Source organism: Octopus sinensis, linkage group LG17 (genome assembly GCF_006345805.1).
Source record: "Octopus sinensis linkage group LG17, ASM634580v1, whole genome shotgun sequence".
Classification (NCBI taxonomy): Eukaryota; Metazoa; Mollusca; class Cephalopoda; order Octopoda; family Octopodidae; genus Octopus; species Octopus sinensis.
This window is the reverse complement of record NC_043013.1, coordinates 8,974,932-9,001,726: the sequence shown is the minus strand read 5'-3', so window position 1 is coordinate 9,001,726 and position 26,795 is coordinate 8,974,932. Positions and strand designations below refer to the sequence as shown.

General features: G+C 37.4%; 1 protein-coding gene across 4 annotated transcripts in view; it reads left to right on the top strand.

Moving 5' to 3' along the window:
- LOC115220975 (UTP--glucose-1-phosphate uridylyltransferase) overlaps positions 1-26,795 on the top strand; it is a 138,719-nt gene that overhangs the window by 99,311 nt on the left and 12,613 nt on the right. For 3 of the 4 annotated variants that reach the window (XM_029791188.2, XM_036510333.1, XM_029791189.2), the window contains 8 exons: positions 644-732; positions 1,748-1,816; positions 9,275-9,306; positions 11,312-11,408; positions 12,563-12,641; positions 20,830-20,993; positions 22,260-22,364; positions 23,734-24,167. In XM_029791188.2, coding sequence (XP_029647048.1) covers positions 644-732; positions 1,748-1,816; positions 9,275-9,306; positions 11,312-11,408; positions 12,563-12,641; positions 20,830-20,993; positions 22,260-22,364; positions 23,734-23,841 — 743 coding nt within the window. In that variant the 3' untranslated portion in view covers positions 23,842-24,167. Of the gene's footprint in view, positions 1-643; positions 733-1,747; positions 1,817-9,274; positions 9,307-11,311; positions 11,409-12,562; positions 12,642-20,829; positions 20,994-22,259; positions 22,365-23,733; positions 24,168-26,795 lie in introns of those variants that run through there. The other variant, XM_036510332.1, reaches the window with a different exon arrangement.

The following is a 26,795-nucleotide window of genomic DNA, read 5'->3' as shown; positions in this document are numbered from 1 at the left end:
GCATAGCTGCAGTCTAATGACCAAAATGAATAAAAAATGTATATGTATATAGGTGAAGGTGTGGCTGTGTGGTAAGAAGCTTGCTTCCCAACCACATGGTTCCAGTTTCAGTCCCACTGTGTGGCACCTTGGGAAGGTGTCTTGTATTATAGCCTTGGGCCGACCAAAACCTTGTGAGTGAATGTGGTAGATGGAGGCTGAAAGAAGCCCATCGTGAATATATATATTTATGTGTGTGTGTGTGTGTGTGTTTGTCACCATCCCCACCACGACCACCACTATTGCTTTTCAACTGATGCTGGTGTATCCCTGTAACTTAGCAGTTCAGCAAAAAAAGACTGATAGAATAAGCACTAGGCTTACAAAGAATAAGCCCTGGGGTCGATTTCTTGGCCCTAAAACCCATTAAGGCAGTGCTCCAGCATGGTCACAGTCTCAAATGACTGAAACAAGTAAAAGAACATGTGTGTGTATGTATGTATGCATGTATGTATGTATGTATGTATGTATGTATGTATGTATGCATGTATGTATGTATGCATGTATGTATGCATGTATGTATGCATGTATGTATGTGTGTAGACTTATCTATCTATTGGTCTAAGAATTGCTGGTAAAGATTTTCTTCCTTAACTCTCTGAACATATTTTGAAATCTCTTATAAAGCGCCAGAATGGTGAAGCACCAGAATTTGTAATGGAAGTTACAGATAAGACAAGAGCAGACATTAAGGTTTGTATATTATCAGTTTGGCCCTTTTTTGATGTTGTCATAACTCAGCAACCCTTATATTATTTGTCTGCTCAAAGAATCAATAAATTAAGGATCATGTGTTTTTCAATGAAAACTATAATCCTCCTCCTCCTTCCCCTGTGCCTCCTCCTCCCTCCTTTCATTCGTTTCTTCTCAATTTTCTTCTTAATCTTTTCTTCTTACTTTTCTTTTTTTTCTACCTCCTCTATCATTATCATCATCATAATTATTATTATTATTATTATTATTATTATTATTATTATTATTGAGTGAGAGAGCAGTGCATTCAATCAAAGTGACATTGGGGTAAAATATACAAAAGCCAGTACACCCATCATGACTAGCCATCATCTGATAAAGGTACACTGGGCACATGCATCACAACCATTTGTGCATGACATGGTGATCTCATATCAAGATAAACAGCACATAACCTTATAGGTGGAGCCCAGTTAAAATTTTGTTCAGGTTGAGTAGTCCATCTTGCTCAAAAGGTCCCTGAATAAGGGTTGTTTAAGGATGATGAACAAAACACCCATGTTTCCAAAGGTGAATTATCCAAACCCCAAAGAATCCCTCTCAACACAAGGCTATGATGCTCCCCCACTACTTCTGCTCGTGATCAGAGATGCACATATCATCAGTCACCAAAGGACATGGTCAACTGTTTATGGTCAAACAACTGACAAGAAAATCTGTGGTATTGAGTAGAATATTTGCTGTAGCCCATCTTTTATACCAAGACAAAACAATGTACATGATAACACTTCCAATCAGTTAAGATCAGAAGCTATGAGAACCACTGCCTGGTACTGCATCAGGGCATTTATCACCATCATCATCATCATCATCATCATCATCATCATCATTATTATTATTATTATTATTATTATTATTTATTTACTCAGAGAAGGGGGTAGCACTAGTAGCATGAACGTTTTTACTTCTTATCCTCATAATGTATTTTTTTTATATATATTTCTCTCTTTTTCAGGGTGGAACATTGGTAGAATATAATGGCAAACTCCGATTATTAGAAATAGCTCAAGTTGCTGCTGAACATGTAAGAAAAAATTGCACATATTATTATTATTATTATTATTATTATTATTATTGAGTGAGAGAGAGAGCAGTGCATGCCATTATTATTATTATTGTTATTATTATTATTATTATTATTATTATTATTATTATTATTATTATTATTATTATTATTATTATTATTATTCAGTAGTTTTATTTTTATAGCGTGCTTTCACTTCACTACCGAGCGCAGCTCTGTGTGCCTTGGGTATGTGCTGTGATTTGTTGTGATGCTCTGATGGTTATTGTATGGAAAGTGTTCTGCGTAGGATGTGTGCAGTGCCTAGTAGTGCAATTTTCTGTATGTTATATGTGTTTGTAAGTCCTGGTGTTTTTGTTATGTATTTGTCTGAATATTTTTTTATCATGCCTAATGCACCTACTATGATAGGAATTATTATTATTATTATTATTATTATTATTATTGTTGTTATTATTATTATCATTATCATTATTGAGGACACATGTCCTAGTGGTTAGGATGTTGCACTCACGATTGTGAAACCATGGTTTCAATTCTTAGACCAGGCGGGGCATTGTGTTCTTGAGCAAAACACTCCATCTCATGTTTCTCTGCAATCAGTCTGACACCTGAAGCAATTCTGATTTAATGGAGGGAGTGAACTAATGTACAGTGCATACATTTCATCTCTGTAAACAAACCATTTGTACAAGCTGTTTGGCAAAAGCTGAACACACATACATCATCTTTGATGGGAGAGTCCATCATCATTATTATTATTATTATTGAGTGAGAGAGCAGAGCATGCCATCAAAGTGACACTGGGGTAAAATATACGAAGCCCAATATACCCATCATGACTACCCGTCTGATAAAGGTACACCAGGCACATGCATCACAACTATATGTGCGCGACATGGTGATCTCATATCAAGATAAACAGCACATGACCTTGCAGGTGGGGCCCAGTTAGAATTTTCTTCAGGTTGAGTAGCCCATCCCGCTCAAAAGGTCCCTGAATAAGGATTGTTTAAGGATGTTGAAAGAACCACCCATGTTTCCAGAGGTGAACTATTCAAACCCCAAAGAATCCCTCTCAACACATGGCTATGATGCTCCCCCACTACTTCTGCTCGTGATCAGAGATGCACATATCGTCAGCCACTAAGGGACATGCTCAACTGGTTAAGGTCAAACAACTGACAAGCAAATCTGTGGTATTGAGCAGAATATTTGCTGTAGCCCATCTTTTATACCAAGACAAAACAATGTACATGATAACACTTCCAATCAGTTAAGATCAGAAGCCATGAGAGCCACTGCCTGGCACTGCATTAGGGCATTTATTATTATTATTATTATTATTATTATTATTATTATTATTATTATTATTATTATTCTATGTTTGACTTTTGCTTTACATTTGTACAAGTTGGCTCCAAGTCTCACCCAGAGACCTCAAGAGACAACAGGTTGGAAGTTCGTGATGTTATGCCTAGTGTGCCATATATTTGGTTTTGTATTTAGTGTTGTACTAGTGAATGCCTAAAAAAAAATAAACGAAAATTATGTTTGTTTTAAAACTTGAGATTACATAGAAAGTATTATTATTATTATTATTATTATTCAGTATTATTATTATTATTATTATTATTGTTGTTGTTGTTGTTGTGGTGAAATCCTGACTTCCCTGTGGGATGGCAGATCAACTGTCCTAAATTGTATAAAAGTGCATGTGCACTATCAGTGAAAGACAGTGGTGTGTGTGTGTGTGTGTGTGTGTGTGTGTGTACACTAATAGATTCAAAGGTTTCGTTTATTTATGAGTTGATTTCTTAATTGCATCAGAGTATAAATACCTATAATGGTGATACTTAAAAAAAAGTATTAATTCAGTTCAATTAAAAAGCATGGGTAAGCAACGCATTCTAAGCCACACTGTAAGTTTTTAAATGTCTGTCCTTATGTTCTGAGTTCAAATTCTACCAAGATTGACTTTGCCTTTCATCCTTTCAGGATTGATAAAATAAGTACCAGCTGAATACTGGGGTTCATGTAAACGACTGTCCCCCTCCCCGAAAATTTCAGGCCTTGTGCTTAAAGCAGAAAAGATTATTATTACTATTATTGTTATCTGTTTTGACATAGCTGTTTCAGCCTTTTTGAATCCATAATTAGTTTCATAGCTGTCTACAACCAGAAATATCTGAAGGTTTCTTCCCACACTTATCTTTACTTCTACATCACTACTCCAGTCATATCATTTCTTATTATCTCCCTTCTCTATCTTGAACAAGAACTTATGCCCAAATCATCGAATTGTTTATCTCTTCTTAATTCTTCTTTACTGCATTAAACTAATACTTTATATTGTGTACACATATTTTTTTCATTGTTATGTTTAATTCCTGTTACCTTTACACTAGGTTTTGAATAGTTTACTTTCATTAGATATCTTATTCCTATATTTGTATCACATTAGATTTGATCTAGGAACTTTTATCCATTAAAAAAACATAAAGATTACTAAATGTTTATTAAAAAATAGCAGTATTAGTTTTTAACAGAAAAGACAAAGTCAAGGCAAAGAGACAATTACACATACACATTCATATGCATGCAAACATATATGCATACACACACACACACACACATACACCCACACTTAGACACACACACACACATACACACAAATATGTGCTGCTGGTTTCTTTCAGTTTCCATCTACCAAGTCTACTTGCAGTGTTTTTTGGTTGGCCCTGGGGCTATACTGGAAAACAATTTCCTAAGTTTCCATGCAGTGAGACTGAACTCAAGACCATGTAGTTGGAAAGTAAACGTCTTAACACATAGGTCCACATAGATGCCCCCTGCACCTATCCATGGCTATTTGAGAAACACTTATCTTGCTACTCACAAATTTAATGAGCTGGAACTTTATTTGGAATAAGATATCTAATGAAAGTAAACTATTCAAAACCTAGTTTAAAGGTATCAGGAATTAAACAAAACAATGAAAAAAATATGTGTACACAATATAAAGTATTAGTTTAATGCAGTAAAGAAGAATTAAGAAGTGATAAATAATTTGATGATTTGGGCATAAGCTCTTGCTCAAGATAGAGAAGGGAGATAATAAGAAATGATATGACTGGAGTAGTGATGTAGAAGTAAAGATAAGTGTGGGAAGAAACCCTCAGATATTTCTGGTTGTAGACAGCTATGAAACTAATTATGGATTCAAAAAGGCTGAAACAGCTATGTCAACAATCTGGTAGAAACATTAGCATGCTAGGCGAAATGATTAGAGCAGTGTTTCTTAACCTTTTTACCCTTACGTAACACTTAAAATAAATCACCGTAAATCCTCAAGTATAATCCGCATTTTTTTCCCAAAATTTAAAGGTCAAAATCCCGAGTGTGTACTATATACGAGGTTAAAAATGAAAAATTATTTTCTAAGCAATGTCTGAGTCTCTATTTGCTGTCTGGCAATGTTTATTCAGACGCATTTTGTGATGTCGGGTGTGAAAATACCTTAAGCTAAGCCTGAAAGCAATGAAGTCATATTAAAATAAAGGTATTCAGAACACAGAATGACGTGTAACAAAAATAATTTGCAAACATATTTACATTCCCATATAACAGTTAAGAACATCACCATTATTGTATTACGCATGTGCTGAAGTATTTGTTCGACTAGGTGCTACTGGCTTAATTACACACGTTCAAGTTAGAGAAGGGGTGTGTATTAGGTTTTTCAGTGGTACAGCCCCCTAAAAATCCCCTGCGTATTATACTCAAGGGCAAGCTATACTTGAGGATTTACGGTACATGTCTTTAGGAACCCCTGCACAAAACAAATTATGTATATCTTTCTCATATATTTTCATTGTAGTTCATGTGGTTAATATCATAAATATAAAGGCAGCGAGCTGGCAGAATCGTTAGGATGCCAGGCAAAATGCTTTGTGGTATTTTGTCTGTCTTTATATTCCGAGTTCAAATTCTACCAAGTTCGACTTTGCCTTTCATCCTTTCAGGGTCAATGAATTAAGTACCAGTTGCATACTGAGGTCAATCTAATTGACTGGTCCCTTTCCCAAAAAATTCTGGGCCTTGTGCCTAGAGTAGAAAAGAATATGTAACAGGATGAGAGTTCAGGAACACTGGAGGGGTGTCCGATCTGATCTCGTCACATACAAGTTGAAGAAATGGAATCAAAGTCAGGCTGTCTTCAATAACAACAATAGTAGTTTATTCGGTGGTTCACAGGTAAAACATATACATATGTATTTCTTGTGGGGAAACCGGCAGCCGAATCCACAGGACTGTTTACGATGTTCACTCGTGTGAGCCAAGAAGATACGGTGTTCGCTGAGAGAAGTCGAGTCACGTCCGATCGCTAGCGCTGCTCTGCCAGAAAGACCGATTCAGTGGTCACGTTTTCGGGTTGCAGTTCCTGCGCATGCGCATGAGGAAACTTCTGGTGGCCAACTGAAAGTAATCCAATTCTGCGCATGTGCGCTGAAACTTACACAGTAGCGTCACTACAAATATAATATATATATATCGTTGTTATAATTTTTTGATAACATAATAGGTAAGATAGGATGAAGTCTATATTACAATATTACAATAACCAATAATATGTTGTGCATGAATAGTAATATTGTGATCATGAAATTAGCATTAGCTTATCTCACTCTTTCTTGCGAAACCCCGGTTGAGAAATGCTGGGTTAGTGACATCTCATCTGTCTTCACGTTCTGAGTTTGAATGCTGCAGTGGCCAACTTTGTTTTCCATCTTTTTGGGGGTTAAAAAAATAAGTACAAGTTGAGTGCTGGGTTTGATGTAAACAACTGACTGCCTTCCTTGAAACCACTGGTCTTGTGAGAAAATTTGAAACCAATATTATAAATCTGACCAGTTATGATATCTGACCAGTTATGATATCAAACATATGTCTTATGAAGAAAGGCTGAAGATGCTCGAATTTTATTCTCTAGAAAAACGACGATGCCGTGGTGATCTCATTCTTGCTCACAACATCATAAGCGGAAAGTGTAACCTCTTGAAAGAGCTGTTCTTCACTCCTGCTCCAGAGCGTCGGCTGCGGGGTCACTCCGAAAAGCTCTATCTGCGACAATTTCATCTCAACCGAAGGAGAGGGGGCTTTCTCCGTCCGGGTTGCAGATCCATGGAATAAGCTGCCGGACAAGAGAGTGAAGATGCTGACGACCGCTCGGTTCAAAGTCTCTCTTGACCAGAAATGGCCTGAACTCTTTGCATGAACACCCTCCCTGTACATAACTCCATGTCCCCCTACATGGCCTTGCTTTTTGAGCCAAAAAGTTAACTTAACTTAACTTAACTAGTATTATTGTTTGTAGTGTAACATTATGCAACGTCCAACTAGTTATGGACTCCAATTCAGATATCAGCTGCAGAGATTAGAATTTAAGTAAATTCATCTGTATTTCCGAGACTTGAATCTAACAGCTGCTGTGTGCCAGATATTTTCATTTCATAAAATAAATCTCATAAATCTTAAAGTCAATAATTATAGGCTTCCGTTCGACTGATCACCAGTTCATTGCTTTTTCAATTGTAGGACTGTCAAGGGTATGTGTGTTCAGCTCAGACAAAATAAATACTGCAGCATGCAACATGCTGAAAGTAGAACAAGGCAAAAGCCACACATTTTTTCACATTTGTCTCATATATTACCAAAACAGTGTGTGTGTGCATGTGCACTCACATATGTGTGTGTGTGTATGTGCGCATGTGTATGTTTGCATGTGTGTGTGTGTTGTTGTTGTTGTTGTTAAGAAACAAGATGGGTAAGGGTAATTTGGTGATGGTCTAGGGCTTAGGGGCGGCAGACCCCAGACCATGGAAAAAAAAAACTTTGGTCGTCTTGTAGTTGAAGACTCTTCGTTGATACCCGACACCACTGGGAGGTGGCCCTCGAAGTCGCTGGAAATGGAGATCTCCAGGTTCAAATTCTTGGATGGCTGTGTGTGTGTGTGTGTTTCTGTATGTATGTGTGTGTGTGATAAGAAGTTTGTTTTCCAACCACATGGTTCTGGGTTCAGTCTTCCTGCATGGCACAATGGGCAAATGTTTTCTACTAGAACCCTGGGCCAACCAATGCCATGCAAGTGGACTTGGTTGATTGAAACCAAGTATATGTATACATGTGTGTATGTATATGTGGGTGTGTGGGGTGGTCACTGTATACGTGTATACATGTGTGTGTGTGTGCATGTTACTGTCTCCATGCCTTGACATTGCATAATAGTCGTAAGTGAGTGCCAATGTGATGCAATGTGATCCTTTGTTTTCAATCTTCTTCGTAAAACATGTCTGGTCATGGGGAAATGTTTCTTTCCAAGGAAGCAGGTAAGAGTTGGTGACAAGATGGGTATCTGGCCATTGAAGATCCATCTCAGCCAATTCTATCCAACCAATGCAAACATGGAAATGTGGATGTTAAAAATATAATGAGGGTGTGTATACATATATATATATATATATATATATATATAGGTGCAGGATTGACTGTATGGTAAGTAGCTTGCTTACCAACCACATGGTTCCAGGTTCAGTCCCACTGCATGGCACCTTGGGCAAGTGTTTCTACTATAGCCTCGGGCCAAACAAAATGAATTTGGTAGACAGAAACTGAAAGAAGTCCGTCATATGTGTATGTGTGTGTGCGTACACATGGTTTCAAATCAGTCCCACTGAGCAACACCTTGGTCAAGCGTCTTCTGGTATATCCTCAGGGCAACCAAAACCTTGTGAATGGATTTGGTAGCCGGAAGTTTTGTCAAGTGTATATGTGTGTGTGAAAGTGCATGTACCTCTTTTGATAGACATGATGGAAGTATGTGCGTGTTTACATGTATCTGTATATGTGTGTGTATCTTTGAGTTGTTCTTGCACTGTTTGACAACTGGTGTTAGTTTATTTATATCCCCCATAATTTAGCGATTCTGCAAAAGAGATCAATAGAATATCCACTAGACTTAAAGCAAAAAATAAACTTGGTACTGGAGTTAATTTGTTTGACTAAACCTTTGAAGATTGAGTTTGCCTTTCATCTTTTCAGGGTCGATGAAATAAGTACCATTTGAACAATGGATCAATATGATCTACTAGCTCCCACTCACCAAATTTCTAGCCTTGTGCCAGAATTTGAACCCAACATTAAAAGTCTTTGCAAGCTGGCAGAATGATTAGAGTACTGGGAAAAATACTTATCAGCATTTCGTCCATCTTTACATTCCGAGTTCAAATTCTCCTGAGGTCGATTCTGCCTTTCAGCCTTTTGGGGTTAATAAAATAAGTACTAGTTGAGCACTTGGGTTGATGTAATCAACTTATGCCTCCCTACCCATGAATTTGCTGGCCTTGTTATCAAAATTTATATAAAAAATATCTATATCTGTCAATCTTCGTTTCACAGGTAGACGAATTTAAAAGTGTCAGTAAATTCAAGTAAGTGTAACAAATTTTTGTTTTGCTTTTTGTGTTCAATGATTAATAACAATGAATTTTAATAACATTTACTCAGCGGACCGTTTAATGTTATATTACAATAATTTAAAGTGCTACTGTCCTTACATATGTATGATTTTACAGATTAAAAATTTTTTTTTTATGTTCAGTCCTACAGCATGGTAGCTTGGATAAGTGTAGTTTTGATCTATGAACCTTTGGGTCAAGGGTTCATCATGTAAGAGTGGACAGTGGTCAAATTAGAGTGGCTACTAATATAGAAGTGGGTTGCAGTGAAATAACAGTGAGTTGGTTATTTAGAGAAAGGTGGCAATATAGGAGCGGGGCTGGAGTTCAAATTCTGCTGAGGTTGACTTTGCCTTTCATCGTTTTGGGGTCAATAGAATAAGTACCAGTTGAGTACTGGGAGCGATGTAATTGCTGGCCTTGCACCAAAATTTGAACCAATATAGGAGGGGAGTGGTAATATATGTTTCTTTATTACCCACAAGGGGCTAAACATAGAGGGGACAAACAAGGACAGACAAACGAATTAAGTCGATTACATTGACCCCAGTGCGTAACTGGAACTTATTTAATCGACCCCAAAAGGATGAAAGGCAAAGTCGACCTAGGCGGAATTTGAACTCAGAACATAACGGCAGACGAAATACGGCTACACATTTTGCCCGGTGTGCTAACGGTTCTGCCAACTCGCCGCCTGGCAGTGGTAATATAGTCTGGGGATGGGATACAGGAGTGGGTAGTTAGGTGGGTAAAAAAAACAGTAAAGACCCCTTTTGGTCATGAATGACCATAAGATTGCACCTAGAAAGTTACCCTCCAAGGTATAAGTCTGGGCAAGGATGTTTATGGAAGAACAGCAGTCGCTCATGCATACCAGCCTCCCCTCTCCATGACACTGATGTTATCCGAGGGAAAGGCAAAGGCTGATACAGCTTGGCAACTGTGATGTCACAACTCATTTCTACAGCTGAGTGAACTGGAGCAACATGAAATAAAGTGTCTTGCTCAAGAACACAACACACAGCCGGGTCCCAGAATCAAACTCACTACTCCATGATTGTGAGCCTGACATTCACAATCCTCTCCGTTATTACTACCCGGATTCCTATAAAGGTGCACCTTTATAGGAATCAGGGTAGTAATAACGGAGAGGTTGGGGACGGTATGGCTGTGGGGAGGGAATATTAGAATAGGTAAGCAAGCTACTTACCACACAGCCACTCCTATGCCTATATAAATGCTGAAATAGTAAAAAATATTATTTTTTTCCACTTTTATAATATTGCTCCTATCTTATCTTACCATTTTCTCACCTAAAATTACTACCGCATTTATAAGATAGGAGCAATAATATAAAAGTGGAAAAAATAACAATATTTTTTACTATTTCAGCATTTATATAGGCGCAGGAGTGGCTGTGTGGTAAGTAGCTTGCTTACCAACCACATGGTTCTGGGTTCAGTCCCACTGCGTGGCACCTTCGGCAACTGACTTCTACTATAACCTCAGGCCGACCAAAGCCTTGTGAGTGGATTTGGTAGATGGAAACTGAAAGAAGCCTATCGTATATATGTATACATGTATATATATGTATGTGTGGGTATATGATTGTGTCTGTGTTTGTCTCCCCAACATCGCTTAACAACTGATGCTGGTGTGTTTACGTCGCTGTAACTTAGTAGTTTGGCAAAAGAGACCGATAGAATAAGTACTAGGCTTCCAAAGAATAAATCCTGGAGGCGAGTTGCTCATCTAAAGGCGGTGCTCCAGCATGGCCACAGTCAAATGACTGAAACAAGTAAAAGAGTATATGGTGATTCAGAAAATAAAACAATTTTTATTTGCATTGACTTTTTTTTTATTTATCCTTTCGTATGTATGGCAGTAAATCAGAAAGTAATAAAATTACTTTCTGATTCACCAGTACACGTTTAAGAAATTCTATTTTCTTTACACTTTAATTGTTACTTTATTCTAGAATTTTCAACACAAATAATCTTTGGATAAGTCTGGAAGCCATAAAGAAAGTTGTTGAAGAGAAAACCCTTTACATGGAAATTATTGTCAACAACAAGGTATTAAAGATTTCCTTTTGCTATTTCAGTATTTATATTTATATATCATATGTAGGAGGATTTCTTTTCAGTTTCGCATTTTTTATATTGCATTATTATTATTATTATTATTATTATTATTATTATTATTATTATCATTATTATTATTATTTTTATTATTATTATTATTATTATTATCATTATTATTATTATTATTATTATTATTGTCATTTACTTTTAATCTGCATGTTTGATGCAATCACTTGCTGGGGCACACCCAGCGTCCTAGGGCAAGTGAAGGTTAAGAGTTGTTGAAATATAGCTGAAAGCTTGGGGAGGGGAAGTAGAGAAATATCTCCATGTAATACAAGCACAAACATTTACATTGATAGGGTTTTTCTAAGGATGTGGGTAGTACTTGTTAGCACAATCTTTTGGATTTCCTTGAGACATGGTTCTCCAGGGATATTGTCTAGGTGTTTCTGACATCCCTTTTTTATCATACTTAGGGTACCTACAATAACAGGAACCGTTTCTGACCTCCCTTTTATTACTATTATTATTGTTTTTTTTTTCTTCTTCTTTCAAATTTGCTTCCATTTCTTGCCGAGCATCTTCCCGACTCCTAGGGCAAAGAAACTCATAGTATACATTGGTAGGCCATTAAACCAAACTCAATAGTTCGTTCATTTTTTTTTTTTAAGGTTAAATTAAAATACATGGGCAGTAACAGCTCTCACAGCGACAATACTCTTCTCAATACGTGTGATGTACCAGTTAATACAATCTTTTGCACTTCTTGCAGGGATGGTAAGCCAGGGATCATTCTCATATAATTTTCGGTTCCCTTCTTGATCATTCCTAGTGCTCCTACGATCACTGGTATTGTAACCGCCTTGAGATGCCACATTTTCTCAATTTCAATGAGCAGGTCTTTATATTTTCTGAGCTTGTCAAACTCTTTCGCCGAGATATTATGATCACAGGGGATGCTCATGTCGATCAATAAGCAAACTTTATTGTTTTTGTCTTTCACAACAATATCTGGTTTATTGGCTTTGATGGTTCGGTCTGTATGTACTGGAAAGAAACCATTATTATTATTATTATTATTATTATTATTATTATTATTTTGATATTTTTTTTACTATTATTTTCTTTCTGATTATATTTAGACATTGGACAATGGAATTAATGTGATACAACTAGAAACAGCTGCTGGTGCGGCCATTGCCAGCTTTAAACGGGCTATAGGTTGGTAAGATTGTTCAAATTTTTGGTGTGTCCATTACATCATCATCATCATCATCATCATCATTGTTTAACGTCTGTTTTCCATGCTGGAATGGGTTGGACAATTTGACTGAGGACAGGCAAGACAGTAGGCTGCAGAAGGCTCCAATGTGATTTGTCAAGGTTTCTATAACTGGATGCCCTTCCTAATGACAACCACTTCGAGAGTGTAGTGGGTGGGTGCTTTTTATGCACAGACAGGCAGCACTGGCATTGGCCACGATCAGATGATGCTTTTTATGTGCCACCAGCACAGGAAGTCACTCAGGCAGCACTGGCATCAACTCACACTTAGAATAAGGTTTTTTTTTTTTATAGTATATGTTTTCTTTTTGGTGTGAATAACATCTTTCTTTATTGAATTGCTTGATAGAGGTTTTCTCTAAATTATATACATACATACATACACACACACATGTATACTCTTTTACTCTTTTACTTGTTTCAGTCATTTGACTGCGGCCATGCTGGAGAACCACCTTTAGTCGAGCAAATCAACCCCAGGATTTATTCCTTGTAAACCTTTGCAAGCCTAGTACTTATACTATCGGCCTCTTTTGCCGAACCACTAAGTTATGGGGTCATGAACACACCAGCATCGGTTGTCAAGTGATGTTGGGGGCACAAACACAGACACACAAACACACACACATATATATATATATACACGACAGGCTTCTTTCAGTTTCCATCTACCAAATCCACTCACAAGGCTTTGGTCGGCCCGAGGCTATAGTAGAAGACACTTGCCCAAAGTGCCATGCAGTGGGACTGAACCCGGAACCATGTGGTTGGTGAGCAAGCTACTTACCAAACAGCCACTCCTATATATATATATAGCTCAAAGCTATGGCCATGCTGGAGTACTGTCATTTTGCTACTTTGTTATTATTGAGAGCCTTCTCTGATATGTGGAATTTTGTGAATAAGGAAATTAATGTCACTGCCCTCATTGGCACCTCCTGTCGTAAGGTAGGTTCATCTGGGACTCTTGACAGGAAGAGATCCAGTTTTGTTTCGAAAACACCTACATCCTCTTTGTGTAGGCCTCTCAGGCTGAGAGGATATTAAAAAGCTGTGGGCCCTTGAAACTTAGGCTGTTGCAGTAACATGTCCTGAAGTGTGACAGCATTGTTGGGATCTTCGCCATTGTGCAGTGGTGACCCATTTTGGCGCTTGTTTCAAAATTTGGCACAATCTTTTCCAGAATCTTCCAGATGAATATTACTGCACGCCTCTCCTGCTTTCACTCCAGGGAGTAGAACCTTTGCTGTTTCCGCTTTTTTCAGTAGCTGAGCTGTTGCAATGATACAATATTTTTTGTGAAGCTTCACCAGATTGCATCAAGGTCAGCTGCTAATTTTACACTGTTGGGTGACCATAGTTGGGAGCAGAAGACAAGGCAGCTGATGACCAATGCTCACTAGAGGACCATCATAATTTCCTTCTCACTGGTTCTGAAGGTTCTCAGAATCTATCCAGCCAGCTGTCTGCAATTTGTCGCCATCTTGGTAATGTACACTTCGAGAGAGGTATCATCATTCATATTGATAACCAGGTCATGCACTGACTTAGATTGTGGGATTGGAATTCCCCAGGGGTCAGTGTACCCTGTCACTTTTTCGTTAACTTTTGGGTGCTGGTACTGCAGGACTTGGAATTTACTACCATTAAACTGCATATTATTGTCCTCAGCCCATCTGTAAATTATGTCCAACTCCTGCTGCAAGCATGCAACATTGCTAGGATTTTGTATTTTCTGCAAGACTATCATATTGTCTGCGTAACATACAAGGGTGGCTATATATCTGTCTATCTATCTATGTATCTATCTATCTATCTATCTATCTATCTATCTATCTATCTATCTATCTATCTATCTATCTATCTATCTATCTATCTATATTTATATATAATTCGTATGTGGCAGATGCTCAGGAGAAATAAACACTGGAAATGTGCAGAGACCAACTGCTACCACGTTCCAGGGAGACAAACTAGAAGTAGTTGATAGCTTCCGCTACCTAGGAGACCAAGTCAGTAGCGGGGGTGGGTGTGCTGAAAGTGTAACTGCTAGAGTAAGAATAGCCTGGGCAAAGTTTAGAGAGCTCTTACCCCTGCTGGTGACAAAAGTCCTCTCGCTCAGAGTAAAAGGCAGACTTTATGATGCATGTGTACGTACAGCCATGCTACATGGTAGTGAAACATGGGCCGTGACTGCTGAGGATATGCGTAAGCTCACAAGAAATGAAGCCAGTATGCTCCGATGGATGTGTAATGTCAGTGTTCATAATCGTCAGAGTGTAAGTACCTTGAGAGAAAAGTTGAACCTAAGAAGCGTCAGTTGTGGTGTGCAAGAGAGACGGCTGCGCTGGTATGGTCATATGACGAGAATGGCTGAAGATAGTTGTGTGCAAAAGTGCTACACCCTAGCAGTTGAGAGAACCTGTGGAAGAGGTAGACCCAGGAAAACCTGGGACGAAGTGGTGAAGCACGACCTACGAACTTTAGGTCTCACCAAGGAAATGACTAGAGACCGAGACTTATGGAAGTATGCTGTGCGTGAGAAGACCTGGCAAGACTAGTCAGGCCATAACCCGTGGCTCCTACCTGGGATGTAGTCAGTCCACCTGTGCATACCTTCCTTCTTGTGACACTTGTGAAGACCTGTTGAGGCAAGTGAAAATCAAATCAAATCAAACAAAATCAAAATAGATGAACATCAATGGAATTTGTATCTTTGTGGTACCAGTGCCGGTGGCACATAAGAATACCATCCGAACGTGGCCGTAGCCAGTACCGCACCGACTGGCCTCCATGCTGTGGGCACGTAACAATCACCATCCAATCGTGGCCGATCGCCAGCCTAATCTGGTTCCTGTGTCGGTAGCACATAAATAAAAAAAAAAAAAAAAAACACCATCCGAGCGTGGTCGTCTGCTAGCCTTGTCTGGCACCTGTGTCGGTGGCACATAAAAACACCATCCGAGCGTGGCCGTTCGCCAGCCTCGTCTGGCACCTGTGTCGGTGGCACATAAAAACACCATCCGAGCGTGGTCGTCTGCCAGCCTTGTCTGGCACCTGTGTCGGTGGCACATAAAAACACCATCCGAGCGTGGCCGTTCGCCAGCTTCGTCTGGCACCTGTGTTGGTGGCACATAAAAACACCATCCGAGCGTGGCCATTCGCCAGCCTCGTCTGGCACCTGTGTCGGTGGCACATAAAATCACCCACTACACTCTCGGAGTGGTTGGCGTTAGGAAGGGCATCCAGCTGTAGAAACACTGCCAGATCTGACTGGCCTGGTGCAGCCTTCGGGCTCCCCAGACCCCAGTTGAACCGTCCAACCCATGCTAGCATGGAAAGCGGACGTTAAATGATGATGATGATGATGATGATGAATACATATATATATATATAATACATATATATATATGTATATTATATATATATATTTATATATATCATATGTATAATATATATATAATATATATAATATATCATCATCATCATCATCATCATTTAACGTCCGCTTTCCATGCTAGCATGGTTTGGACGTATGACTGAGGGCTGGCGAACAAGATGGCTGCACCAGGCTTCAATCTTGATTTGGCAGAGTTTCTACAGCTGGATGCCCTTCCTAATGCCAACCACTCCGAGAGTGTAGTGGGTGCTTTTACATGCCACCAGCACGGAGCCACGTGGCACTGGCAACGACCTCGCTCGAATCTTTTACACATGCCACCGGCACGGGTGCCAGTAAGGCGATGCTGGTAACGATCCCGTTCGAATGGTGTTTCCTGCTCGAATGGTATTTTTTATGTGCCATAGGCATGGAGGCCAGATAGCTGCTCTGGCAATGATCATGCTCAGATGGTGCTCTTAATACCCTACTAGCACGGGGCTCGAGCGCCAGTAGTGCAACACTGGTAACGATCACACTCGAATGGTGCTTTTTAAGTGCCACTGGCACGGAAGCTGGTTAGCCACTCTGTCAGTGATCACACTCGTATGGTGCTCTTTGAACCCCGCTAGCACGGACGCCAGTAATCAAATTGATTTTGATTTTTGATTTTTGATTTCACTTTCCTCAACAGGTCTTCGCAAGTAGGTAAAATGTCTGTGTGTTCTTTATACAAATTCACAGTTTTTCACTTAAAAGGCTCGCATTTTCTATGGGCTTTCAAAATTGTCTGAGGGTGCTCATGAAGAAGTTTTCATTTCCCCAGTCACCCCAGAAAGCCATTAAAAATATCGATATACTTATGCACATAAGTTATGGGCATATCCATTCAAAATCACTAAAACATAGAAATTTGTATGCAGTGCGTGTGTACAACTAGATACGCCAATAGACTGCCAGCTGTTTTTTGATTGGACGGAGATAATTTTACCCTTGACAGTTGAATGCACGTGCGCATTTGCAGACAGTCTGTATGACTCAGTGCATTTTTGTGTTTTGTGAAAACACGTTATAATGTGTTTTGCCTTTCAAACGTATATGCTTTTTTGATTTGAGAAATGCAAGGAATAATTAACGAGTTAGGATCTCCAAAGCTACATTCTTCAATGGTCCTTAATCCAATGCAGTCGTCCTCCTCCGAAACAAACCCTCCATGCACATCTCCACAGCCAATTTCCTCTACAGCCATGTTATTTAGAACCCCTAGGGTGGGTTAGTGACATATTGGGATTAGAAGCTGCCAATTAGAGGCTCCCGAGCCCCCTTCCTTAAGGTTAGTCTAGGTTTTAGTTGAAGGCTTAGTTGTGTTCCGAGCCTAACCACCTCCATTTCAGTGGATCAGGAGCCCAATTAGCCTTCTGGCAAAAAAGCATACCTATTATTTATACCTTAATTAACTTTGATGTCTTATGTACTTTTATGCATCATGAACTTATAACTATTGACCTTATTGTGTTACTTGCTCAAAAGATCACTTTGAATGCTACTTTTTGTGCTCTAATTGCTCTGCCTTTTCACCAAATTCAACACTTTTCTTACCACCATTGCTATTCACTCATAGGACAAGTGGGTTAGGTGTCAAAAGGGCTGCAACTTGATCACCTCTGCCAGTCAAACTCCCAACCCATGCATTCCTGTCATGACACTGATTGTGCAGAACTGGGTTGGGTGTGGGACCAAAACTCAACAAACGAGATTTATGTGTATTTTCAAAATCATGCTAATCGACCCCAGCCAGAGAAATGTGTCCGCATGGATGATGGTGGACTTGCTTTTAGCAATTCAGAAACGAAAGAGGCTTGGAGAAGCCATTATGAAAGACTGCTGAACTTGTAAAATGAATGGGAGGAGGACCCCAGGACTTATTCTTTGTAAGCCTAGTACTTATTCTATCGGTTTCTTTTGCCGAACCGCTAAGTTATGGGGATGTAAACACACCAGCATCAGTTGTCAAGCGATGTTGGGGGGACAATCACAGACACACAAACATATACACACACATACATATATATACATATAGATATATACGACGGGCTTCTTTCAGTTTCCGTCTACCAAATCCACTCACAAGGCTTTGGTCGGCTCAAGGCTGTAGCAGAAGACACTTGCCCAAGGTGCCACGCGGTGGGACTGAACCCTGAACCATGTGGTTGGTAAGCAAGCTACTTACCACACAGCCACTCCTATACAGAGAGAGAGAAAGAGAGAAAGAGAGAGAGAGAGAGATGCATTCTTATATTCACATTTTCCTACTGTAAAGTCAAGTATGAAAGTCTACTTTTAGAAGGTTTACCTAAGTTCATTTATATCCATATGAATATTTGAATATGTCATGCTGATCACTAATAATAGCTGTGTGGGTCTAATTTCCAACACTAACTTATAGGCTTGTGTGCTTGTGTGTGGGTATAAACAATAGCCACTAGTTGTAAGTGTGTGTGTGTGTGTGTGTGTACATATATGTCATATCCCTGGTCCTCTGTTAAGAGCTATACACACAAGCACACGCACACATACCACACACACACACACACACACACACACATACACATGCACATGTGTGCTCATGCACAAACACTCACACACATTTGTGCGCATGCACAAACTCACATATATATGTTTACAAATATGTATCTGTATACTACATGTGTATGAATATTTATATATATATATATATATATATATATATATATATATATATGTATATATATATATGTGTGTGTGTGTGTGTGTGTATATATATATATATATATATATATGTATATATATATATATATTTATGTATAATATTTATACGTTTCTGCATGTATGTATATATTTGGGTGTATGTGTATACGTGTCTGTTCATCTCTCTCTCTCTCTCTCTCTCTCTCTCTGTTTTTCTGTAAACACACACACACAAAACGTATATATGAGTGTGCTTACATGTGCATGTGTCTATGTGTGTGTTTACACTTTAACCACCAGTTACAAATAGCTCATGAAAGGTAGGGGTAAAAACAAGTCATTAGACATTCTCCAGTAATGAAATAGACCCACAACCCTCACTCTATAATTAGTGGGGGTCAATATCACTGTGATCCCTTCCTCATTGCCCTTCACAGTCTTGCTTTTATGCTACCTTAATATTCTGGTATATTTGTAATCGCTAATTTACCTTATTATTAAAATATCTGTCACAGTGTCTTTTCTGAGATATAGCTATTATTACTACTTACCTGTTGCCTTTACATGGCCGGTCAGTGATCTGCTAGAATTAGCAGCAACATACCTCTCACCTCTTTGAATCTCAACCCCTTTATCTGAAGTAAAGAAGGCCATGTCATTGTGGTCGCTAGGGTCCTTGCTGAAGAAGGGTAAAGTAAGGTTTTGGTCAGGAAATAAATGTTTTGTTGTCGTTATAGGTCATAGGTTTATTTAATGAGGACTGACATGAGCTAAAACTACAACCATCACAACCATCACCACAAACATATCACTACCACCACAGCTGTGACCACTGCCAACCACCATGGTCATCACCCCCACCCCAACCACCATCACCACTATGATGACAATGACAACGACTGCACCACCACAACAACTATGACAACCACCACTGTGACCATCTGTGCTTTCATCACCACTACTACCACCACAACCACCACCATCACCAATACAACCACCACTACTGCCACCACCACTACCGCCATCACCACAATTACTATTAATGCTACAGTGAACAATATCTATTTCTTTACTGACCACAAGGGGCTAAACACAGAGAGGACAAACAAGGACAGACAAACAGATTAAGTCGATTATATCGACCCCAGTGCGTAACTGGTACTTATTTAACCGACCCCGAAAGGATGAAAGGCAAAGTTGACCTCGGCGGAATTTGAACTCAGAACGTAGCGGCAGAAGAAATACGGCTACGCATTTCGCCCGGCTTGCTAACGATTCTGCCTATCCTAATCATCATCATCATTTGCGTTGGTCAAAGCATATCTCTAAGATTGTCAGGAAGGCCGAGGGTGTCTTGGCATCACTCAGCAGGTCTTTTGTTAGCCGCTCTCCAGCCATCTATTTAAAACTGTATACAGCTATGGTACGACCACACTTGGAATTCGCATCATCAGTTTGGAACCCCTATCTTGCACAGAACATTGACCTCCTGGAATCTGTCCAGAGACGTGCAACCAAACGCATACCCTCCATCAGACACCTACCATATTCTGAGCGCCTTGTTTCCCTGGGCATGGATTCACTGAAGCTCCGGCGTTTGGCGACGGACTTGGTAACACCCACAAAGTTATCAACCACCTCACCAACAACAACACTGAACACCTTTTTGATCTCCATGTGTCTAACACACGTGGACATGCCTACAAAGTCAGAAAACAATACAGCTCCCATGACTTTCGGAAACATTTTTTCACGCTCAGAGTTGCTGAAGCATGGAATAAACTGCCTGCGTCAGTTTTTGACTGCCATGACACTGCATCTTTTAAGGCCCTCATGCTTTCCGAAATCCGCCGAAACTACACCTGATTATATATACACTTTAGATGAGTTGTAGTGCACCTGAGCACTGTACACAATTATTATTATTATTATTATTATATTATTATTATTTTATTATCATCATAATCACCACCATCATTGTACGCTATATTCTTAATATCAGATATTTTCTGTTTTCAGGCATCAATGTTCCACGGAAACGGTTTCGTCCGGTAAAAACAACCTCTGATCTTTTATTGGTTATGAGTAATTTATATACCATGAAAACAGGAGCACTTGAGATGAGTACAAAACGCTCCTTTCCATCTGTACCATTGGTAAAACTCGGAGCAACTTTTCAGAAGGTAATATTCTTATTCCTTTTTATCAAACAGAAGGGTATCCAAAAGTTTTCCAAAGGTGCATTGTTTAACCTCTATTAACCATTTCATTAGCAACCCGGCTGAAACCACCTCTGGCTCTGTAGTACAAATATTTTGTTTTCATAAGTTTTGAATTAAAATCTTCCACCAAACTTTGATCACAATGTTTGTTCCTAACACTAGCTTAATGATAACTGAGTTATTTTACTAAATTCTCTGTTATATTTAAAGTAACTGAAAGAAACACAGAGCATCCCAAAATAAATATGGAAACAGAAAGGTTAAATGTGGAAAGCTGATATTGGCTGTTCTTTGAACCACTTCTTCACTACCTCCACACTCACCAGATTTAGCGCCACGAAAGAGGGTTTGAGAGGTAAACATTATTCTAGTGATGAGGATGTGAAAATGGTAGTGAAGAAGTGGCTCAAAGAACAGTCAAAAGAATTTTACGGGGCAGAGATACATGCTCTCATTTGAAGGTTGAACATTGCTATTGAGAGAAACAGTGACTATGTCGAGAGATAGGGATGTGATCCACAGAGGAGCAGCTTCATTTTGATGTATGGTACATGTTCCTGTGTTGGTAATTATACCTGTCCTAAACAAAATGGCATTACTTTTTGACTCACCCTCGTATACACACACAAATATACATATATACACACATACATATATACATACATACATACAAATATATATATGTTGTTGTGTTTCGGAATGGTCATTTTGCCAGTTTAGCCAATACAAACACACGCACTATATATTTGGTGTTAATTTGCTTCAGCGTTACTTATTTTTTATTTTTTACATTAATCTTAATTTATTGGCTAAACTGGCAAAATGACCATTCCTAAATACAACAACATCTGCTTCAAGACACGATTTCACATCAAGAATCTTGAAAAACAAATATATATATACATACATATGAAATAGTGTACATTTAAACACAAGAGAAACTGCCTTCAACAAGCAGTTTGAAGGCAGTTTCTTTTGTGTTTAAATGTACACTATTTTATATTGAGAATATGTTGTCTATTGACTTTTTATACATGCTAGGCCACAGGTAGTGAAATTTCTAAAAAAACTCATTACCCTATATTTTATGTCTATATATATATATATATGATTAAACAGACTCCAAACAAATTGGTATTGGTCTGCATTTTCTTGTATTTAAAAAAATTTTAACGGATTTTTCTACTAAAATTTTTTTTCTCATCAATCATTTCTGTGATTTTTCAGGTGAAAGAGTTCTTAGCTCGTTTTGCCAGTATACCAGACATGTTAGAACTTGACCATCTCACTGTGTCAGGTGATGTCACGTTTGGAAAAGGAGTTGTACTAAAGGTAATTATTCTAAATATCAGTAAGCCCTACAATCCTTCGACATTTCCCCATTCAACTCCTTTCTCTCTCTCTCTTTCTCTACTTTTTCTCTTTCTTTTCCTCCTGTTATTTTCTTTTCATTTTCTTTGCCTTCTTTATTCACATAAATACACATGCACACACATTTTATATGTGTGTGTATATATATATATGTGTATGTATGTAAGTGCACACATATATGCGCATCCCCCCACACACACACAAATATATATTCCCCATGTTTTTCACTTAGTTTCTCTTACATCTTCCAATCTTCTTCCTTATTTAACGAGCTCTGCCTCTCTCAAATTTTTGTGCTCTGATTATGTTTTTCATTTCTTATTTATTTATTTCTCTCCCTCTCTCTCTCTCAATACAGAAACTTCCTTCCAAATTGTTCGTGTCATTCTGTATTTTAAAATAGTTTTTCATATAATTAATAATTAAGAAAATCATTCTTCAAATACTGTGACTGTATCAAGAATTCTTTCTAACTCTTCTACACACACACACACAACACACACACACTCACACTAGTATTGAACCTGCCAAACAAAAAGGACAGAAATCACTTTCTTAGTAATTCATAATGCTTTTGCTTCAGACTTACCTCTATTTTCTTCTTGAGTTTCATTTTATCTTCTTTCAGATATTCTGCTGTACATCTATTCACTTCCTTTCATTTAACTTACTGTCTCATTCAGACTTCACTTTCTCTTTTCTATCTACCCCCTCTGACTCTCTTTCCTTCCTTCCCTCTCGCTCTTTCTCCATACATATCATATATTTTTTATATATATATATATATATATATATATATACCGGAGTAAACATATAAATGTGAAACAAGGTGGAAAAAAGTGTACTCAAATACCAGTGGTAGAGTAATTTGCTTTATTTAAAGCAGCAGAAAATTAAACAAAACCTGTTACTCTGTGTTTCCCGTTGCCGTTCATCGGACAGTTTTTGCTAGAATGGAACCGATATGTCAATTATATCCAGACTCTGGATAGAATTGACATATCAGTTCCATTCTAGCAAAAAATGTCCGATGAACGGCAACGGGAAACACAGAGTAACAGGTTTTGTTGAATTTTCTGCTGCTTTAAATAAAGTACATATATATATATATATAAATACAAAATGGGACAAGAACGCAAAACATCCAGACAGTTAGGTGATACAAAAATGGGACAACAAAACATCCAGATAGACGATACAAAAAAAAACAAGGACGGGTCATTCAAAGTTTTCTTTCCTCAGTTAAGTACCAGATTATTTTCGCAATTTCGGTTGGTATATTGTGTTGTAATTAATTTTGTGCATCTGTTTTTTTTTTGTTTTTTTTCAGGGTACTGTAATAATAATTGCTAACCATGGATCCCGAATAGATATACAATCTGGATCTGTCCTGGAAAATAAAATTGTGTCAGGAAATATGCGAATCCTGGACCATTAAGACCAAGTGTACAAACAACATTATAAGCAGTCTGTAATTCACACACACACACACACACACACATACACTTAAAGGAAGCAAAAGATGCGGACAAGTGGAAGAGCAACAAACAAGTGTATTAGTTTGACGCTCAGGAACAATGTGGAGAGATAATGAAAAAAAAAAAAAATGAAAAAAAAACAGAGAGAGAAAATGAATGGTTAAGGAAATATTAATACAAGTTTGGAGGCAGCAGAAAGGAAGCAAAGAGAAGTGATTTTTGAAGCAGTGGTGTAGGTGGAAGAGGAAGGATTTGTGATTAAACATGATGAGAAAATGAATAGGAGGAAAAGGGTATTAACATACAAAGTTCAAAAGCCATGATAGATTAGTGTGATATGCATGTGTGTGCATATATATATATATATATATATATATATATATATATATATATATATATATACATACATACATATATAATATATATATATATATATATATATATATATATATTTATATAATATATATATATATATTTATATATATATATATATATATATATATATATATATACACATATATATATATATATATATATACACATATATATATATATATATACACATACATATATATATATATATATACCACATATATATATATATACATATATATATATTTGTATATATGTGTATATATATATATGTGTATATATGTGTATATATATATATGTGACACACTTGAACAAACAGACTCCAAACAAGTTGGTGTTGGTCTGCATTCACGAAGCTTATATAATATTAATGAATTGATGAAAAAGGCCCAGTTAATCTTCCATGGGGAGTGGAGACTCCAAAATTTTGGACGGTGTGTTTCTTCAGGGAAAAGTTGAAAGGAGAGTGGGAGATTAATGAAAGATAGAAGAGTTTTACATCCTTGAAGTTGGAAAAACTGGCTGCTACTCTTAAGGAGTATAGGGTCCCATGTCATGTGGGCCTCTCTGTCCTTTCAACTTCTTGAAGAAGGATTCTTTCCAAAACGTTTGAGTTTTCATTCCCAATGGCAAGTCCTTTGTACTTAGATTTTTTAAAAAATCAATTTTACGATATTTGTGTGCATGGGTATGCGTTTATGCATGTGTGTTTTGTGTGTGTGTCTGCATGTGTGTATGCATGCATGCATACATAAATAATAAGTGGAAGCATGTTAGCACTTGCAAACTCAAGATAAAAGACATCCCATGCAAAGTTGTACAGTGATAGAATATTTAAAAGAAGCTGACACTAATGGTACATCAGGTTGTATCTTTTGGGGCCAGAATGAAAGATGAAACATGTTGAATCAGTGAAATTTCATCCTTTATTAAATATATATATGTATGTGTGTGTGTGTGTGTATGTAAAAGTGTACACATACACAGGTACGTGCACACAAAACATCATAACCCACATACTTACATATACATCTGTCTGTTTGTCTATGTGTGGGTCTGTCTGTCTTTCTCTCAACACACACACACATATATATATATGTATATATATCGAAATGTGGGGTAGATAAACAGCTGATAACTGATGAAGGGTCGTTCTTTATGTTACTTGTCTTGTTTTCGATGTTGTTCACATACCCTGGTTTGCCTTTGTATTTCATGTTGTTTACATTTTGACATCCTGTACCCATATATGCATATATATATATATATATATATAGAGCGGACGTTAAATGATGATGATGATGATGATGATATATATATATATATATACATATACATATATATGTAAGTATGTACATATATGTATGTATATATGCATATATATATATATATATATATATATATATATATATATATATACATTATTCATATTATATACATACACATACATACACACACACACACATATATATATATATACTTTATTTAAAAGCAGCAGAAATTCAACAAAAGCTGTTACTCGGAGTTTCACGTTCCCGTGAAGCAGATTACTCTTCCTCTGGTATTTGAGTACTCTTTTTTCCACTTTGTTTCACATTTATGTGTTTACTCTGGTATATATATATATATATATATATATATATATATGGCAAATGAAAGACAGAAGGTGTAGCAATTGTTGGATAGGTGTCGACACCTGTTCTTCAATTGTTACTTATCTATATTTTATTGACCTATCTCAAAACATGCCCTTCACAAATTCTGAAGTTTATTATGAACTGTGTGTCAGATAAAATGTCCATATCTGAATAGCTCAAGAGCAGATTATATATTCAGCAGGGTCAAATTCAGCTGTCGGTACTTCTGTACCAAAGTTGATATTTACATAATATTGTTGTGTGTGTGTATTATTCCAACATAACGAGGTGCCTAATTCAACCGAAGCTTACTTTATATATATATATATATATATATATAAATTTCTATATAAATAAAGATAAGATCGTTATTTTAAATAGTGATCAAAATCAAGTGGCAGCATAAGGGTATCTCTTGGATACCCTTCTTTATAATTTTGATTTATATGTATTATATGTATATGTATGTATGTATATATATATATGTATATATATGTATGTAGATATATGTATATATATGTGACCGCGTGTGTACCGTTGGCGATTCTTTTTTGCCTCTGTCTTCCCTTCTCTGGATCTTTCCTTCTCCTATGTTTCCGACAAAGAGCTCCGCTCGAAATGTTTAACCCTCCTTCTTTCCTTCTTTCCTGAGCGTCCAATAATATTTTATTTGTTCCACCTCCTCGCGTTGTTGTGTTTTTTGTGCTTTCATGTTTGGATTAACTTTATATGTGTATATATGTATGTATGTATATTTATGTATATATGTATGTATATGTATGTATATATATGTATATATGTATATATACGTATATATATATATATATATATATATATATATATATATATATATATATGTATGTATGTATATGTATGTATGTATGTATGTATGTATATGTATGTAT